This window comes from Neopelma chrysocephalum, unplaced genomic scaffold (assembly GCF_003984885.1).
Source record: "Neopelma chrysocephalum unplaced genomic scaffold, ASM398488v2 Primary Assembly neopelma1_124, whole genome shotgun sequence".
NCBI lineage: Eukaryota > Metazoa > Chordata > Aves > Passeriformes > Pipridae > Neopelma > Neopelma chrysocephalum.
Window position 1 is genome coordinate 778,329 of NW_020897786.1, and position 19,446 is coordinate 797,774.

At 44.6% G+C, this 19,446-nt stretch overlaps 1 protein-coding gene across 7 annotated transcripts in view; it reads right to left on the minus strand.

The window, feature by feature from the left end:
• The window catches only part of MYO9A (myosin IXA), a 168,893-nt gene that overhangs the window by 88,520 nt on the left and 60,927 nt on the right, over nt 1-19,446 (minus strand). For 6 of the 7 annotated variants that reach the window (XM_027698006.1, XM_027698007.1, XM_027698012.1 and 3 more), the window contains 5 exons: nt 16,440-16,502; nt 14,744-14,843; nt 12,092-12,148; nt 8,716-8,813; nt 6,643-6,769 (listed from right to left, as the gene is read on the minus strand). In XM_027698006.1, the coding sequence (XP_027553807.1) occupies nt 6,643-6,769; nt 8,716-8,813; nt 12,092-12,148; nt 14,744-14,843; nt 16,440-16,502 (445 nt within the window). The remainder of the gene's footprint in view (nt 1-6,642; nt 6,770-8,715; nt 8,814-12,091; nt 12,149-14,743; nt 14,844-16,439; nt 16,503-19,446) is intronic. The other variant, XM_027698010.1, reaches the window with a different exon arrangement.

The window sequence follows — 19,446 nt, forward strand, 5'->3', positions numbered from 1 at the left end:
GCAGCTCCTCCCTCCCACACTTTTTGTTGGTAAAAAATCTAGCACTGTCAAGATGAAGTCACACATATTACTCTATAATCAGCCAAACAGTGTCATCAGTTTAAGAGATATCCAAATATTTTGGTGTGGTTTTGGTGCTTTTCAGCGTGGAGAGGAATTAGGAGGAAGAAACCTTTGGAAAAGCACCTGAGATTCACTCCCTAAAGCTCCCTGGTGAGGTGACAATCCCCAATCAGCTGTCACAGGAATTGGTTTGCAGAACAACACTCAGTTGTGTGAACAGATGCTTCAGTCAAGAGGTCAATGGTGCCCACAAATGAAATGGTGCCTGCAATTTTTGGGAAAAGGCCTCTTTTCCAGCCAGTTTCCAACCCCTCTTATTTTGACATGCCCCAGAGGAACTCAGCAGGTGCCCTCTCTGCCAGGATACATCAGTTAGACCTGAATACTTTGGGTCTTGACTGATCTTTGCTAAATTTCCATGAGAAAAAAGAAATTGTTCTTCTGGGTGAAAATCTTGGAGCCCAGAATTCGTGGATATGGGTTGATACAGAGATGACGTTGCTTGAGAAGCTGCACAGAAGTCTCTCCTCCCTGAAGGACTCCGTGCAGATGCCAGAGATGCTCAGAACATCTCTGGTGAAGGCCAAAATCCGCATTCCTGAGGCCATCCAAGGCCACATTTTTATCACAGGGAAACAATTTATGAAAATGGGAAACTTCGTGGTTTAACAATTGGACTCAATGGGCTCAGAGGTCTTTTCCAACTGAAACAATTCTCTGATTGGATGTACTTTGACTTATTGGTTTAATCCAGGAATTAGGCCCCATAGACCCCACAGGACACATAGACCCCACAAGCCCCACAGACCCCACAAGCCCCACAGGCCCCACAAGCCCCACAGGCCCCACAAGCCCCACAGGCCCCACAGGCCCCACAGACCCCACAGGCCCCAAAGCCACAATGCCCCATAGGCCCCACAGGCCTTATAGGCCCCACAGGCTCCAGAGACCCCACAGACCTGAGAGGCCACATATGCCCCACAGGCTTCAGAGTCTGAATTAGTATGAAGAATTAGTGTGAAGAGGAAGTGCAAAGGAGCCAGTGGAACTCCAGGAATCCCATAAACCATCACAACACAATGATGCTGTTCTGTACAAAAATCTATTTCTACAAAAAATACCATCCTGCAACTCTCCCTGAGAAACTCCAGGGCATTCCTATAGAACTGACTTTTCCTGAAGCACCAACTAACAAGAACTTGTGGCTGTGGAAAGCAGAAGACATCAAGCCACCTGTACATGATGTCACCCAGCAAGGTTGTTTTGTCATTGGAAATCCAGCGCCAACACCTCGAGGTTCATCTCATGAGTGCCCAGGACAACTCTGGAGCCCTCAGTTCCCACAATCTGATTTGACCCTTTAAAATCAAGTGGGGAAAAAGAATCCCCTCGTTCATCCAGAAATCCATAGCAAGATTTCACATTTGTTTTCTGTTCCTCTGCATCCACCAAAATCTGTGATTTTTTTAATTTTTGTCTCTGGGGGTGAAGTGTGGACACTTTTCCAGCAGGTTGTGACCACGGGACCATCGGCTGCTCTCCCTCAACTGCGTACCTTGGAGCAAGTGAGTCTCACACCATCCCTTATCCCACTTCAGGGCTGTGCAAACCCACAGCCAGCTCATCTTAATTATCCAAGGCACCAAGACAGAGGGGTGTCAGATGGTTCCTAATCAAAACAGTCCAATGAAATATCCCTAAACAACATAAATGCTTCCAAGTCCCAGATTTGTCAGCAAACACGGGGATTTTAAACAACTACCCACACCATACCTCACCATCCCCAGCTCACGTCCAGCCTGGTTTCCTTCTCAGCTTTCAGGACGGATGAGACCTGTGGATGTGGATCCTTCATCTCCTGGCCCGGAGGGATCGCACTGAACCATCCTCTCATAGAGAAACACACTTGGCAAGGATGGGAATGTAATCCCTGCCTCTCCCTGGGTCTCTGCCTGGGATTACCACCCAGTGGAGCTTGATCTCAATTCCTTCATTGCCTCAGAGCACCAACAGCCTGATTGTCACTGAGGGTCACAGCGTGAGGGTAATTGGCTCCTGACACCAAGGAGGAGCCACTGGAGTTTTCCAAAGAAAAACCCAACGACTAAGGACACCTGGTGCAGCTTTCCCATCACCCACACCCAACACTTCCTGCCCCAGTAGGTATGACCCACTGAAATAGGGATAAATCCCATCAGAGCAGAGGAGCAAAGCGGAGAACATCCCCTATTCCTCCACTTTTTGCCTTGGAAGTTCCACTCCCAGGTCCCGTTCTGTGGATCTTTGCTTTCTGGTGCTGAAGGGCATGTCCTGCTCTCCCTCTCAAACATGACCTGGAGGAGTTTATGTCTTAAATCTGCATTTTGTCCCTGTAATTAAGACTTCGGTGCCACACGCGAGTGGAACCAGCGCCAAGGGCTGGATGGGCAGAGCTCCACGACCCAGGGAAGGATGACCGGCTGTGAACGCCGGCGGAGCACGGCAGGAGCCGCCAGGCAAGGGCTGGGCTGGAGCCAAAGCAGGCAAGGATTGCTTCTCCAGCACTGCTGGGCTGTTATCTTAGAGCAGCTGAAGGAAAATGAACTGCTTCCAACTGGACAGCAAGAAAACATCAGGTTTTGTCTCTCCTCCCATATTTGAGAGAGGGATTACAGGGCTCAGGGCTCGTTCAAAAGCTGCCTGGGGTGGAGTAACAGCAAATACATTCAGATTTCTATCAGCTCTTCTTGGAAAAGAGCTGGATCTTTTCCTCAGACTTTCTTTCAAATAACCAGAGAGTTAGAAAGGACCTGAGGGAATGGCTGGAGCTGTGTCTGGGGAGGTTTAGGTTGGATATGAGGAAAAGGTTCTTCCCCCAGAGGGTGGTCGGGCACTGAACAGGCTCCCCAGGGCAGTGGGCACAGCACCAAGGCTGAGAGAGCTCAAGGAGTGTTTGGATAACACTCTCAGGCACAGGGTGGGATTGTTGGGGCGTCTGTGCAGGACCAGGAGTTGGATTCGATGATCCCTGTGGGTCCCTTCCAACAGAGGATATTCCATAATTCTATGAAGTTTTCTGAGTCAAGTTCTGGCTCAAAACATCTGATGAAGATGAAGATGTCCCTGCTTATTGCAGGGGTTTGGACCAGATGAACTTTGGAGGTCCCTTCCAACCCAAATCATTCCGTGATTCTACAAAACTCTGTCCAGAAAACAGATCCAGAAGAAAAAGCTGGATGCAAGCACTGTCTGCCTCATAATCCCCTCACCTCCCCAATTACTTTCCAAGATGTTTATCACATGAGGAGCAGGACGTTTGTGGGATCCCTCTGGGAAGGTGAAGACAATTTTTTAGTAGAAGAAGAACTTGAGCACATAAATCTCCCGTGGAGGCCAAACACAAATGGCCTCAATGCACAGGGAGATCTGGCAAAGTTAATTAAGGGCACTTCATAACTTATATTTACCTTTCTTTGCACCAGGGATGGCTACTAAACCTACAAACTGAACATAAAACTGCTCCATTGAGCACAGACAGAATTTACCTCCTTCTCCAATGGAAAAAATTTCCTCTATTAGTAAACATACAAGAATTAAAATGTTCTTGCTCTTCTAATGGCAAAAAAAAAGTCTCTCTTAAGCTCAACCAGATCATTTCTAAGAGATTGATTTTGCTGATAAACCCACAAATGAGCCTTTCCAGGATTTTCCCCCAGAAGCATGAAAGTTTTGCCTGGTTTTCCCCAACCTTCCAGGATTTCTGCAGAGATATTTGCAGCGCTTGCACAGGACCCCACGTCTGCTGGATCCATCAGGCAGCCTTGACATCACTCCCCAGCACGGCATTTCAGCAGAGTTTAAACAAAGGCCGTGAAAAACCTGCCAAAAGCATCACATAATCCACAGGCTATGTCTATTCCTGACAAAAAAATGGAATCAGGGGTTTACTGTAAATGAAACAATGATCTGCAGAGTCTGGCCAAAATCCTATATTGCAGTTTGCTGCTTCAACAAATGCTGGGCTGGATGGTTTAATAAAGCAAAAACATGTTGGATGGGGTGTTGGTATCTAAGAAAATGCAAATCCAGAGCAGGTCATCATGTCCTCCCAGATTCCTTCAGAAAATCTCTGTATTGCTTCACTTTATAAGGACACAAATCCTATTATCCAAAGGGAAGATGGCTGTGCAGTGGTGGTGCATTAGCTGGTGCAGCAGGGAAATTCCCCCAGTTGTCCTTGGAGGTTTCAACACAAACCCAGCTCACAGGATTTGGGCCAAACTTCCCTTTGGAGAGGGAAAACACCTTAGTTTTGCCTAAATGTCTCATTTCAGCCAGGCTGTTGGTTCCCTTCTGGTGCTTGAAGGCCAACACTCCATCGGAGCCGTGCTTGGCCAACCCAGCTCCTGCTTCTCTGAGCCCTTCCACCAAGTCCAGGTGGACTTTTTCCTTCTCTTTTCCATGTCAAATCCTTGACTGAACAAATCCAGTGAGCCCTTTGAGGATAAAAACCAACCCAAAACTTTCCTCAAAATAGGGAAGTATCGGATCACGGAAGAGGGGGTTTCTCCCAACACTTTGCTTTGCTCAAGACCGTCCCACCAGGCACCCAATGGCTGCAGGAAAGGAAGTCCAACTCTTTGTCAGCTCATATTATTTCCATTCTGTGATGATTTTCCAGTCTTAGCGAGCCATGCCAAGACCTAGGGAGGGGATTAACAACTTTTTCAAGCCAATTCATAAGTTTTAGCAACAATGGGAAAAGCAAAAGTGTTCTCTGTGCAGTGACCACAAAAAAAAAAAAAGTAATAAAAGTAATTACTCAAATGAGAAAAAATACGAAGTGTCAAATGTTTCAACCAGTATTTTTGGTGTCTGGTTGAGAAGAATTCATTACACTGAATGTGGAGAGTTGTAAGCAGCCAGTTCCTGAGTAAAGTGGGAAGGATGCTCTCTGTAATGGTGTTTAATCTCTTTGAACTTTTTGGTTCTCCCTTTTGGTCAAATCCGAATAAGCAACGACAGCTTTTCAGATCTGGAAAAAACTTGCCATTTCAGAGAAGAAATCAACTCGGAAAATGGGATTATTTCCTTGATTTCAGTGGGTCTGTTGAAAAGTTTACACTTGAAGGCAGCCAGAGTCTCCAGTACCAGGGATAAATTACCATATAATGCAAATTTAAGGACAAGCAACACCACTTCCCCAAACCCAGCCATGTATTTCACCAGATCACCCCTGAGATCTGCACTGCCCTGATTAATTAACAAGCATTTTATGTTCTGTGAGGCCATTTAACTTGCAAAGGGATCACCAAGATGAACAGAAATCCATCACTTTGCTCAGCTACACCAGAATCTAGTGGTGGTTTTGGTTTTTTTTCAAAATGATGAAAAATATTTATTCATTAATTTATTTTTCCATCTTGTTGACACTACCTGGTTCCAGACCATGGCATTAAGTCACCCTTGGATTTATGTGGCTCATCTGATGCATCATTTCACATGTTCACGAGTAAAGAACATGCTGGTACCTCACAGGGTGGAGATGTTGCAGAAGGGTTTGTTTGCAAAGTCAGGGCAAAGACCCAAAGCCTGGAATGGAACTCTTTCAGATCTCTAAGTCATCCTCTTATCCAAAGCTTTTTTAAAAAACAATTACTTAACTCACTTGGCCACTTTTACAGGGTAAAATCAACAACATTCTCCTCCCAACTTACATTTTCCTTCTGTTTATTTCTGGCATCTCTAAGGCCAAGACACAAAGAGCATCCAGCTGCTCATCCCCAGACTTTACAGAAGCTTCCCCTCCCTAAATTCAAGGCATTAATGAAGTGCTATGAAAATCCCTGACAACCAATTCCCAAGTTCTTTAGGTCAGGAGACAACACAACTATTTAATGGAAGGAATGGGCAGAGCATCAGGTGTCCACAAAATGAGGAGTCACCTTCTCATAAAATCAGCAAAAATTAACCTTCCTGACCATCCAGGGAGTACAAAAGGATAAAGAGAACTGTTGTTATAACCAACTACAAGAGTAACATTTCAGTTACAAGTGGTTTAAAGCACTTCAAGAGAAGTGAGAGCAAGGAGAGGAGGAGGGGCTGAATCCCAGAATATGCTGAGTTGGAAGGGACACACAAGGATCATTGAGTCCAACTCTTACCCCTGCACAGGACCATCCCCAGGAGTCACACCATGTGCCTGAGAGTTGAGTCTTACATGGTCTTACAACAGCTCCAGCTTCTCAGACAGGTTTGAAGCAGACCTGAGGAGCATCAGGGCACTTGGATGGTTGGCCACTGATGGAACTGCTGCGTTGAAACAGCAGCTCTGCTTCCCACCCAGACCTGCTTTGCAATCTTTCCTATTTAACCACACAAACAGGATTTTCAGTCAATGAAACCTGAAGCTGAAGAGTAGGGGCAAAAAACCTGCAGTAAAAACCCCATCAAAATCTCTTTCTAACTTTCCACTGGCAAACACAAACAAGAGGTAACACAGGAGAACTTACCCTGCAGGGAAACAGGAAATAAATTCTGGTATAAACCAGAGGTGGCTCATCAGGTGGGAACATATCAGGAGGAAAAGCCAAGCCTTACCTCCAGCAGCTCCGACACAACAGGCAGGATTTCAGGGTTACAAATATCAATGGAGTCATCCCTGTAGGTCTTCTTTTTGTAGCGGATGTTCCCCAGGTGCAGGATCGCCGACAGGAGCGAGAAAATCCTACAGGAAACACAGAGAATTCATTTGCACTCAGTTGTTTTTTCATAAAGCAAATTAAAAAACCTCCAAGGGCCATCTTCCTATTTGGCTCCTTCCTCTAATTTTCAATCCAAAGTGTCCAACTCAACTCATGTCAAAAAGGTTTTCACTCAGTCAAGTACCAAAGTTGGCACTGCTGCGGCTTCCTCGAAAATAATTGAACACATCAAAGCTGTGGTTACAAAATGACCCCCATGTTGTAAGAAAAACAGAGATCCTCGACAGATCTTGATATCCAGATGAAATATTTATCATGCCATTGCCTAAATGAAGGGGGAGAGTGGGCTTGGCCAGGCAGGAGACCCTCCTTAGTCCCCTGGTACACATTTGTCCTTCTCCCATCTAGGCTGACATAGGAAGCCTACACAAAACAGGCAAAAGTAACAGGTTTTTATAATACATAAGCAACTGAGACAGAGAAAAGCAAATTTATCCAACCAATTTTCCAGTTTGGGGGGCAATTTGGTAATTTTTAAGTTATATCCACCTCCAGAAAAACAGGAATATCCTGAGTTCAAAGAGACACAAAAGGATCATGGAGTTCAACTTCTGAGTCATGGCTGACTTCAGCTATAAACCCTGCCTGTCCCTATTCCTACCCTCTCTGGGGACTTAAAAATTACTAACCCAAATGTGATCCCCAGCCACGCCACCAGCCTGGACAACACCTCTCCAAGCCAGTCCTTCCTTCTCTCCAAACCAGAGGTACCGATTCCTTATCGTGGTTTACAGGGATGCAATTATCAAAATTCCTCTGTTTTCACAGAGGTGAAACCCCGTGCTTTGGTATAAAAAAGCTACTTATATGAGTATAGTAATATTTAAACTGTCCTTTCTAAGCTCAGCAGATGGTGGTTCCTTATTAGTGTTACAGTTGTACAACCCTGAGCAAAACTAATTTGCTCATATAGCGAAGAACCGGCTTTATTTTTGACAAACAAAATTCACCAGGAGAAACACAAGGAAAAATCATTGCACAGTAAATCAAAAGTGTGAATTTACTGTGCCATCCAACTCTGCTCAGTCCTGACACTAAGTGATTGCTTTACTCTGGCAATTAAATCCCCTCACTGCACCCTCAACAAACCTTGTTGCTGAAACCTGATAAAAGAAGCTGCTCACACTGGAAGTTTGTATTCCTGGGTTTATCCATGTGTGTGGGATAGATAGAGAAAAAGCAGTTTTAATTTCAGAATTGATTTGTTACAAGCGGGGGATAAAGGATGAGCTGCTGAAAATGTCTTTGTGGTAATTTTTTTATGTCCAATTCATCCCAACCTACTCAAGACTTTCAAGTCAACAATCAACATGAGAGGAATTATCTTGTAGGTTTGGCTGAAGATGACCCTCATAGAAATCCTTGCAGTTGGTGGAAGGTGCTGTACTGCAATCTAAGTAAAAAGTCCAGTTTTCCAACCAGCACTTCCAGTGAATTTAGGGGAAAAAATGAGTCTACAGAGCTGCAACTGCATGCAAAGGGTTAAGTTTGATGGGTGATTATCAGGATTTCTGATTAAACCAGGATCTGGATTCATGACATGCAGAGTAAGCCATGACTATTCATGAACAGTTGAAAAACACTTGAAGATGTCAAGTTCTGCCAACGCTCCATTTGCATGAGGAGAATCGTTAACGATCACAGAATCACTGAACGGTTTGGGTTGGGAGGGACCTTAAACTCAACTCATTCCACCCCCTGCCATGGGCAGGGACACCTTCCACTAGCCCAGGTTGCTCCAAGCCCCGTCCAGCCTGCCCTTGGACACTTGCAGGGATGGGGCAGCCACAGCTTCTCTGGAGAACATCGCTCCAGTGACTCACAACTCCTTCCCAAGGGTCATGTGCACTCAAGTCAGGCCATTACGGAGGGAGGTGACCTCAACTAATATCATGGAAAATGAACTCACTGTCTGCGTGTCTTCGGCAGGAATCCCACCATCTCCATGGCCAGCTGTAACCGCTCAAAGTCGTGCTTCAAGTCCTCCCCTTCCACGGAGAAGCAATCCTGGAAATTCCAACACAAGGAGTGAGCACCAGGAGAAATTAACTCAGGGCATGTCCAGGTGGCCAAGTCAGCACTCCAGAACCATCCCTGTGTGATCTCCAAGCCTTTGATCAGCAACATTTCCAAGCTGGGACTGGAAGAATTACATTTGGGGCTAATTTTTCCTGGAGATACATCCTTATTTCCCAGGTTTAACCTCTAACACAAGACGAGTCGCTCGGCAGTTTGGGACAACTCACACACAAAAGGGCTGTGAATTAACAACAAAGTGAAATTTGTTTCCCATTTACAGGCAGTTTCTTCCATAATAAGTCCTGCTCCATTAAAAATTGCTATAACTAAAGAGGAAAAATTCAGTGTAGAAAAAACCCCACATAATTTCATGTCACTGATCAGTGAATTTAACCCTGTGTGGGAAAGCTTTAAACATGTTTTCCACTAACTTTATTCTAATTCCAGGGAAGTTATCTAAAAATGCAGGCATTGAGAGAATTTGAAATCCAAGATATTTTATACTTCTTGGAGGCTCCTCATGTGTCTGAACAGTTTAGTTTTTTCAGATAATGCCCAGAATATTTTACTAACACTTATATAGAGACTTTCTGCAAGTTAATCCAGGGATAAATAAATTCTATAGAAATTCCAGAAATTCTAAAAAATTCTATTAAAAATCTACTAAAATAATAAAAATAAAAATTTTATCTTTCAATTAATTAAACACCTGAATCCACATAATTTGGTTTGATCCTTTTCCTGTAAATCACATATATCACCCAAGCAAAAATTTGCACAAATAATTTGGAAATTCTGGAATAAACAGGTTATGTGAACACTTGGGAAGACACTTGGACTCATTTATAGCCCAGAAAATAAGCCATAAATATGGAATATAGAGAATGAGGTTATTTTATGGTAGCAGCTCTGTGTCTTGCAGCATATAAAGCCTCACAACTGTATCAGCATCATTACAGCCAGAGCTACGATTTGAGGGGGAAACCTTTATTTAAAATCTTTATTTATATTGGCTTTGTATTTAAATAATAATATTATTACATATTATGTTATTTATATTTTTTAAATATTTATTACAAAAGAGGATATTCCCCCACAACTGCGCCGTCCCCTTAACTAAAAGCCAGAGAAGAGCAACTGGACAAGAACATCGACAATTTGGAATCAATTGTCCCCAGGGACAAGTTAATGCTCCACAGACAAAGGGAATTTGGAGCTGTTGAACAGGAAAATCACTTAAAGCTACGTACAGGGGCTGAAATTTAAGGAGAAAAGAACATGCCTGAGTCAGGAAATACTCCTTAGAAAAGGGACTTTTTCACCTTTTATTAGAAGGTCGAAAATTCCCATTTTTAAGAGCTGTGTGTGTCCAAAGGAACACAAAGACACCCACACTGTGGAGCATCACCAACGTGGTTATTGACATCATAAAACTTCCAGATAGGGAGTTGTCCCTCCTGAACTCCAACCTTGGCTTCCTCAGCCCCTGCACCGATGCTGAGGAGAACTTGGGGGCGTTTCCACCCCCGTTCTGGTGGCACCTGCAGTGGGCAGGACAACAATAAACCCACAAATTCTGCAAATCAGGCCTTTTGAAAGCTTTCTATAAAGACACCGAGGGGTGCTTCTGGTGGCACTGCACATTCCAGGAGCCGTTTCCATTTGCTGGCACCGTTCCTCCAAAATGAAGTCACGAGTCAACAGCAAATCCCAGGGACAGCTCAGAAGTGGCACAATCTCCGCCGAAGGCAATTTAATTAATGATTTACATAACAATTGCCCGACTCATTAATCCACATGGAAAGGCTTTTAGCAAATGCTCTCCCTAAAAGCAGATGCTCTCCGCAGCGCTCCAGCCTGGCACAGCTTCCTGATGGATGAGAAGGGGATGATAATTACAGACAAGAGGAGTTTTCCTTGAGATTCGAGCAGACAAGTCCATCCCCACAGACCAAATATCCTGCCAGAGCAATTAGCTTCCCAGTAAAAGGGGGTCCCCTGCTTCCCATCGTCACATCGAAGCAATCCATGGATTTCCATGGAAAGTTTAAAGAGGATAAAATACAGTTGCTTTATAAACCATCTGCCTGCAGCGGGTTGAATCCACGGAGGTGGGGAGAGGTCCAGGATAGGCTTGAGAGTGACTCATCAGCTGAAGCAAAGATGTTATTTCCTGGGAATATCAGAGCAAATGATCCCAAATAAAACGATCCTAAACAGCTAAACAGTCAAATTGTAACAACATGTGGGTTTGGGGTTGTTTTAATTGTAATTCCTCCAGGAAATTGTCCCAACCCATTCCTAAAGCAACCACGGGCTTGGCAACTTATAAAGTGCATCTAGAACAGCATCTACTCAGCACTCCCTGCTCCTGCAGGCCCCCAAGGATGCTGATGGATTAAGGATGCCAATCCAATATCCCATATTTTCAATATTGGGAGGGTTAGATCCCCTTTCCCTCCCCCTCCCCTAAGGATTTTACAAGGAAATCTTGGCTGTTAAGACACTTATTTAGCCCAAATGAAGCCCAGCTCTTTCACAGATCACCCCTTACTCTTCCAGATGCATCAGCAAGAGCATGGCAACCATCAGGCACACGGCAAAACGAGCAGGAACCACAGGCAGCTGATCCCAAACATGCTCCCACATGCAGGACAGAGCCCAGGGAGCACCACGGGCCACACAGACCCCAAAGCACATCACCAGCTGAAGGGGGAGAAGCTTCCCCATTGCCCTTTTTTGGGTGATCCATGTGGAAAGGATGATCGTGTCAGCAGAAGTATCTCAGAAGAAGGAATTGTTTTGCACTCTGAACAATATCAGGATTTGATTTTCTCACAGATGGTTGGGGGGTGGTTTTGGTTTGTTTTTTCCCCCTGGAAGCTGGAGAGTAGATACACCACTACAACCAGCACGAACTGATGCTTCTCTTGGGGCTGCAAGAGGCTGATCTGCTGTTTTGTCAGAAAGGAATTTCAATTTTCATGTTGCTGCCACATCACAGTTCCCATAAATCATCCCGACTTATTATCAAGAAGGAATAAAACCCCCTTAGTCCATAAAACCAAGATGACTGTGAAGAGCTGACCATCTCCAACTGCTGAAGCAGCTTTCCAGATGGAAGGAACCCAAAAAGGGCGATAGAGAAAACCAAGTGGACCATCACAAGCAACAGCACTGCAGGGGCAGAGGGGAGTTAATGGGTTAAGCTCAGTTTGGTTTTGCTCCCCCGGGGAGAGCAGCAACACGCGGGTTCTGGTACTGACCGGCTCAGAGTCATAGCAATAATCATCCCAGCTCTGGCTGAGGGGTTTCTTTGTCATCTGAAAGCAAGGCAGAGCGGGTTAAGTAGTGCCCAGACCCCAAATAACCCCCACTACCTGCTCCCTGAGCAGGGCAGCGACGGCGACTCTCCGAGGACAAGAATCGTTTCATCGTTGCTTCCTCTGACTTTTTTCAGGTAAGATTTATAATCCTTTTGCATTCCTGGTGCTGATTCCTGCTCACAGTGTTGCCCTCTCACACAAGAAGCTCAATGGGTTTGAAAACCTTCCCTTTTTCTCCAGAGTTGAAGAAACCTTTGCTTTACCTGAAGCTGAAGGAGCACTGATGGAAAAATCCCACTGAAGAGCAGATTTGCTTGGCTTCTACTCTCAACTCTGCTCCAGGCACATGTAAGTGCTGCAAAAGTGAGATTCTTCCAGCAACATTCCAAAGCTTTTTAGGAATTTGTGTCTTTTTCCAATCAGACAGAGGTGGAGTTGAGAGAAGTCAAGGCACACCAGTGACCAGTCCCAGGAGGGAGAGAAACTTGGCCCCAGAGCTCCTGAGGAGCTGAAAACAAGGATCTAAACCTGCAAATCACTAATTTAGAAACAGATAAAGGTGAATAACCAGCACAGAAAATACTCAGTGAGTTGCAGAGTACACAGAGGTGGGTGCACCTGCCATTGGGGTGGGAGATGGAGAACTCACCCAAGCTCAGGCGATAGTTAAAGTCAATTTGTGCCTAAAAAACTATTTAAATCTTTATTTCCAACCTGCTCCCTGCATTTACAGCCCAGCAGCCTGATGAGCAGCAGAGTCTGGTGCAATCCCTGACTGGGTTGTTTGTGATCTGCAATGCAAAGTGCACGTTGTGTCAGAACACACCCGGAGGAACCGGGAGCAGACAAAGAGTCCTGACTCAAGGCCTGAGTCACCCCTGGACTTGAGGGGTTCAATGTTATGGCTTCTCAATATTAATATTTAATTTTCAGTCAAACATTTTATTTCCCAGTTCTTTCCCCTTTTAAAAGGCAGGAACTTCTCCAGGACACATTTAAGAAGTGACTGGAAATGCTCAAGGCTCATTTTCTAATTTTCCCCCGATATGATTCCCGAATTTCTTTTTCCATTTCTCTCTCTTCCTTTGCTCTCTTTATTTTCCTTTTCCCCTTTGCCTGTAGGGCAGGGGAAAGTTGCTCCTGCACTGTCAGATGGTCTGGATGTGAAACCATGCCCTGCCCACATTTGAAGGCACCATTTTCCCCCAGTCCTCAGTGGTAAATGGTCTCCCCACTCTAATTATTAAAAAAAACAAACCAGAAAACTAAAAACTCAGACTGTCACTGTGTCCAGGGAAGTCCAGACTCTGCTTCCCTCCTCCACTGGAGGTACCTCAGCATCCTTCCCCAGCCTACTTGTCCCACCAAACCTTCATTTAGATTAAAAGAAACATTTCACCCTAAATGATAACATTTCCCTGGTTCCACATACCACATGCCATTAGATTTCTGATTTTACTTTCAACATTAACACCCTTAAATAGCTATTAAAAAAAAAAAGGGGGCTGTAATTAAAAGCAATGTTTTCCACCAACACCAAACGACTGGATGGCCCAACAAAGCCTGGGAATGTGCCAAAACATTCCATCTTGGCACGCTCCTGCTGCAAAATCACAGCACAGATGGTGCTGGAGACCACACCACGTTCTCCAACGTGCCTGAGGCTCCAAGATGCAGCAAAGAGCCTCCAGCTCTTGGTGTGCTCCCTCTTTGGGCAGATTTCCCAATCCTGCCGCTCCGGGGTGGGAGTTGTTAATGGGACAATGGATTTTGGCATCGATCTTTAAAAAGATCTTTAAGAAGCCCCTGGTAATTGAGACTATTCCAGAGTGAAATTATACCTCCAGAAAGACTAAAGGCCATTAGGGCTGAGCTGTGAGTCCAAGTTTCTCTTCAGCTTATGGGTCAAATCACTCTTCATTGCTCCTCATGTTTCAGTGCCAAGAAAATTGTAATCAGTTAAAATCAGTGGATGACTTAACTCCTCCCCCACATATTCCTCCTCCTTTTTTCTCTCTCAAGTCCCTATCCACAAGCACCAGTGGACAACTGCTTAAATACCTGAGGTTAATCAGTTTATTATAAAGTTATTATCATACAAGCTGAGTTTACTTGGCTGTTGGTAACACCTCATTCATTCTTAATTCCCAGATTTTCAATGGTTGCTGTGGTTTGATTTCTATTAATTGTTAAAATTCAAAGCCAGTCAGGAAGCTACAGGATTAGAACTACCTCATGCAAGGTGTTATATCCAAGTGTCCCACACTTCCCCCTTTTCTCCTGCTCAGCAGACAGATGTTAATGAGGAAACAACATTCACACAGATAACAGAGAAATTACTACTGTTCTTCCCTCCAGCAATTAAAACCTCAATATATTTAACATATCCCAGGGAGGGAAAACACTGATTATTTTCCCCACACTACCAGGTGTTCACATCGCCAAGGAGGAATTATTTCCAGTGATGGGAGACTTCCTGTAAAGCGTTAGGAAAACCCATTTTTACTACTCCACCCCTTTTCTTTATTAGCATTAAATGTCAGCAGCAGAAAAGGCAAGACCCTGTATCATATTCCTGTATAGAATTCCCACCTGGTTGAGGTAATGATATTCCTCTGGCTGCTTCAGGTGAAATGCTGATCTCTCCTCCTCGCTTGCTCCTGCCAGGAGGTAATAAAATACATGGTAGTTCCTGGGGACAAAGGAAAAAAAAAACATGTTAGACCTGAAAATAAACAGCAGCACCGAGCAGGGAGGGCATGGAAAGCTCAGAACCTGAGTTTGCAGCTTCCAGACTCAGAGCTGACACCCTATGGAGATGGTCTGTACCCACCGTGTGGGGATGGAAAGGATTCCATGAAGTCATGGAGAATGAGATGCCTCTTTTCCACCCAAGGGCATCCACTGCACTAGAATCTGCTTAAAGAATTCCTAGTTGGGATTATCATGTTTTCCTTCAGAGCCATGTGTTGTTGTATTTGACAGAATCCCAGGATCACTGAGGTTGGAAAAGACCTCCAAGGTCACCGAGTCCACCCTGTGCCACGTCCAGTTGTTCCTTGGACACCTCCAGGGGTGGGGACTCCACCACCTTCCTGGGCAGCCCCTTCCAATGCCTGACCACCCTTTCCAGGAAGAAATTCCTCCTCATGTCCAACCTGAACGTCCCCTGGCACAGCTTGTGGCTGTTTCTTCTCATCCTGTCCCTTGTTCCCTGGGAGCAGAGCACCACCCCCACCTGGCTCCAACCTCCTTTATAGAATCCCAACAGATTTCCTTGCAGTGCAGGAATTACTGAATTACTGTTTTTAAGACCTTATTATCATTAAAAAGGTAACAACTTTGCAGTTGCATTTCAATAAGACACAATTGAAAAATCTTCATTTATTATGGCTGCTGAAATACTCCAAATACTTGAATATTCCTGATGCTAAACCCACCCCAGGGACACTCAGCTGTTCTGCTTCCAGAAAACCCTACCACAGATTAACACTATTTCTTTCTAAAATTAAAACTTTGCTTTCATGTTGGATGTTTTCCAAGAGGATCCGAGTTTAATCATCTTGCAACACCCAGCCTGTCAGGGCTGAAGATGCTCTTTAACTCCCAGATCAGCCCTGGAGCATTCCAGAAAACTTCTCACACATCTCTCTCCAGGGAGAAAAACAGACAGAAGTGCCAAGAGTTGAAAGGCAACAAGAAGGAGAAAAATTATTTAAAATTGGAGTATTAATTACTGAGAGAGGAGAGGAATGTCCAACAAATAATATGGTGCAATTAGGAAAGAACAATTCACATCAATTCTATATAATTTTGTCTTTTTCTAGAGGCCCCTCTGAAGGCTCTGTGAAACAGAACTAAAACAGCATCTTCCCCCACCCCCAAATTAGATATTGAACAGCTCACAAATTGCACAAGAAAACACATGGGATGTAACAGCCCATCTGACACGAATCAGAAAGAGAGTGAAAATAGAAACAAAATCTGACAACATTCTGGTGGAAGGTTCCCTGCCCACAGCAGGAACAAGATGGTCTTTAAGGTCCCTTCCCACCCAACCCATTCCCCCATAAATCAAAGGCTGTTGATAAAATAATGGAGTTTACTTTCTCTGGGTGGCACATTTCTCCCTAAACAACAAAACATAAATACAGAGACAGAAAATGCATCATTTCTCTTTGCAGCACAGGGTCAGGAGCGTGGAAATCCTGCTCAAGCAGGGGTTTAAGGTATCTGTGCCACAGACAGGAGTCAAACCCACCCCTGTAGGCAAAATAGAGGCACCTACCGCTCGTTGTGCTCCTGGTAGACCAGGCGGGACTTCTCCAGGAGGTATTTTTCCACATAAGCTCTGCAAGGAACAAACAAAACCGTTATCCCTCGACCTGATACTCGACTTAAACGAAGGCAGCTTCACCAGGACTGTTCAGCCTCGGTACCCACACAAAGAACTTTCAGCCTTGTTTCACTTAGTTATATAAATTTCTTCCTCGGCAGAACAAGCCCAATATTATGTTTGGCTTTTGAGGTTTTTTTGGTTTGATACGAAGCCAACACTAACTTGGATCTGAAAAAAATGAGCTCAGATGCATCAGCCTCCGGGCAGGGAGAAATGTTGACGGCAAGGGAAGAGCTCAGATCCCTGTTCCATCCCAGTCCAGCTGCTCACAGCCCAGGAGTCGTGCACATGAGGAATATCTGCCTGCAAAACTCTGCAAGAGGCAACTTAGCTGCGTTGCCATTCCCTCGTCCAGGAGAGCCACTTCCCACCAAAAATTCAAGTTCTAAACTCATGGCTGCAGTCAAACAAAATAAACAATTGGGAAAGCTCCTTACTGCAGTTTACATTTTCTCCTGAGAGCCTCCCCAACAAACATGTTCAATTTACATATTAAACCTTTCGTTCAAGCCTGGCGAGTTAAGCCAAGCCTCCCCAGGTTTTTTTCTTCCAAACAACCCTAACCAGTAATGACAGGGATTTAGAACCCCGAGCTCTAAGTGGCACTTTGATGATGGAGCTGTGTTTTTCCAGCTACAGATGCCCAGTGACGTGGCACCGACAGTAGGGGCCACGTAGGAACCAGGAAACCCAAGGAGTTTTGGGATGGTTGGACAAGGAGGTGCCTCTACACTCACTGCTCCAACATAAATGGGGCAGCCAGACCTATTTATTATTCACATCAAAATAATTGGCCCTTCCTTCCACTAAAAAATAAAATAGAAATCATTTGGATGTGCTGCAGAGGTTCTGTGAAAATTCTTACGGCAACTTTTGGGAAAGGCCACTGGAAGTGGCAGATCCAACTCCCCACGGGATGGCCTTGCTGGACAGGAGGAGTAAAGACAGACAGCAGAGCTGTGTTATTCCTCTGGCTGAAAGGTTTATTCCTGTGGGGAAGCTGAGAACAGTTTGTGGATATTCCTCACCAACAGGTAGGGGGATTTCTTACATCCCCAATTTTTCCTTCCCAAGCCACACCATGAATTCACCGCAGGGTCAGGGAACAGAGGAATGAGAAACATATTGGAGCATCCCAGATCCCACTGGTGGGATCCCAGTGCATAACAGCTCAGACACTGCTGGACAACAGCCTGTCCCACATCCATCCCCTTAGCATTCATCCCTTCCCCTGTCAGTCATGATAACCTCCCCAAAAATCACTATCATGCAATAATTTAGGTGGGGAAGGTCTTCTAGAGGTCATCTGGTCCAAACCAGTTTTTAAATAGAGGGAAATTTGTAAATTTTTAAATTTTATTTTAGATTTTCTTTTTAATGGATTTTTCAATCTATTTTTTTGGAGATGCCCCTCTACTGCTTTTTTGGCCAAATGCTCCTTGCTTAGTGCAAAGGTTGTAATGAATCCATGTCCCAAGAACAACATCCATCCCCTCTTGGGACAGGATGGTAAAAAGGAAAATCAAATTGTGTCTTAAAAAGTTAACATCTCCAAATGTTTTCTTTTTATTTACCATTCTCAATTACGTCAAATCGACCTTTAAGAGTGGGAAAAAAAAAAGAGTTGTAAGGGGATGATTTTGTGTAAAACACTGATATAAGCACAGAGAACCTCCTGGGTGACACTACTGAAACCTGAGGCTCTTTTTATATATGTTTTTATGTATATTTATGTATATTTTTAACATATATATTTCATATTCAAATCCCATCATGCCAAACGCCCCAGCCCAGGGTGGGTGAAAGTGCCGGTTCCCTGCTATTTCTGATCTCTGAAGAGAGGAAAATTCTGATCTGGGGGTGCAAATTAGTCCCATCAGCAAAGCAAATAATGTGCAGAACAGAGGGTGATAACTGATTTGGGTTGTGCTTAAAATCTGGGCTAAGTTTTTAAAAATATCTTCTTTCTATGGAAAAAAAACATGGCCTTGTATGCCAGGAAGAGCTGACATTTTTATTTAAACATGTTTTATTTTTACTGGGGGGGCACTGCAAGCTTAGAGCAGAGCACAGTCACATCACCCCGTGCAACCAAAGGCCAAGAAAGCCCATTTTTTAAAAAGGAGAGAAAATTTCCCTTATTTTATGAACCAGAATATATCAATATAACGTTACAGGCACCTTTCTGCCAAGTATAAACAGAGGCCACAACCACAGCGCTGCCACATCGTGCCAGGATAATAGAGTTAAGGCATTTGTTGGATTCCTGTTCCCCTGTGCTCCAGGAGGTATTAAAAAATGAGGTTTTAAAAGAACTGTGCAGTAGAATTAAAGAAGAGGGGGGAAAAAAAAAAGAACATCAGATTTGACGTGGGATGCAAAAGCAGCAGGAAGGGACACAGAGAACCCAAGCTCACTGCAAAATTAATGGCAGCTCTCGGTGTGCCGCTGTTCTGCTGGAAAATAACAAAAAAACTGAACAGCAATTCTCTCAAATACCAACAAAGTCCCAGCAAGAGATCTCTGAGCCAGCTGCAGGAATTACACAGCCCCTGGAATGTTGCTTCTACTCTGCATTTCTCCAACTGCATTAATTAACCTGGACGAAAAGCAGAGTGAACAAAGCCCTGCTCATTTAGAGCCAGCTCCAGTCCCTTGGTGATGACCTGTGTTAACGGGCTAAAGCCAAAGTCAGGGTTAGGGGGTTCCACCCCCTGCTATGGGGGGGGGCAGCCACAGCTTCTCTGGACAACCTGGGCCAGGGCCTCTCCACCCTCAGACCCAACAATTCCTTCTCCATATCCCCTCCAACCCTGCCCTCCAACAGTGGGAAGCCATTCCCCCTTCACCTGTCCCTCCAGGCCCTTGTCCCAAGCCCTTCTCCGGCTCTCTTGGA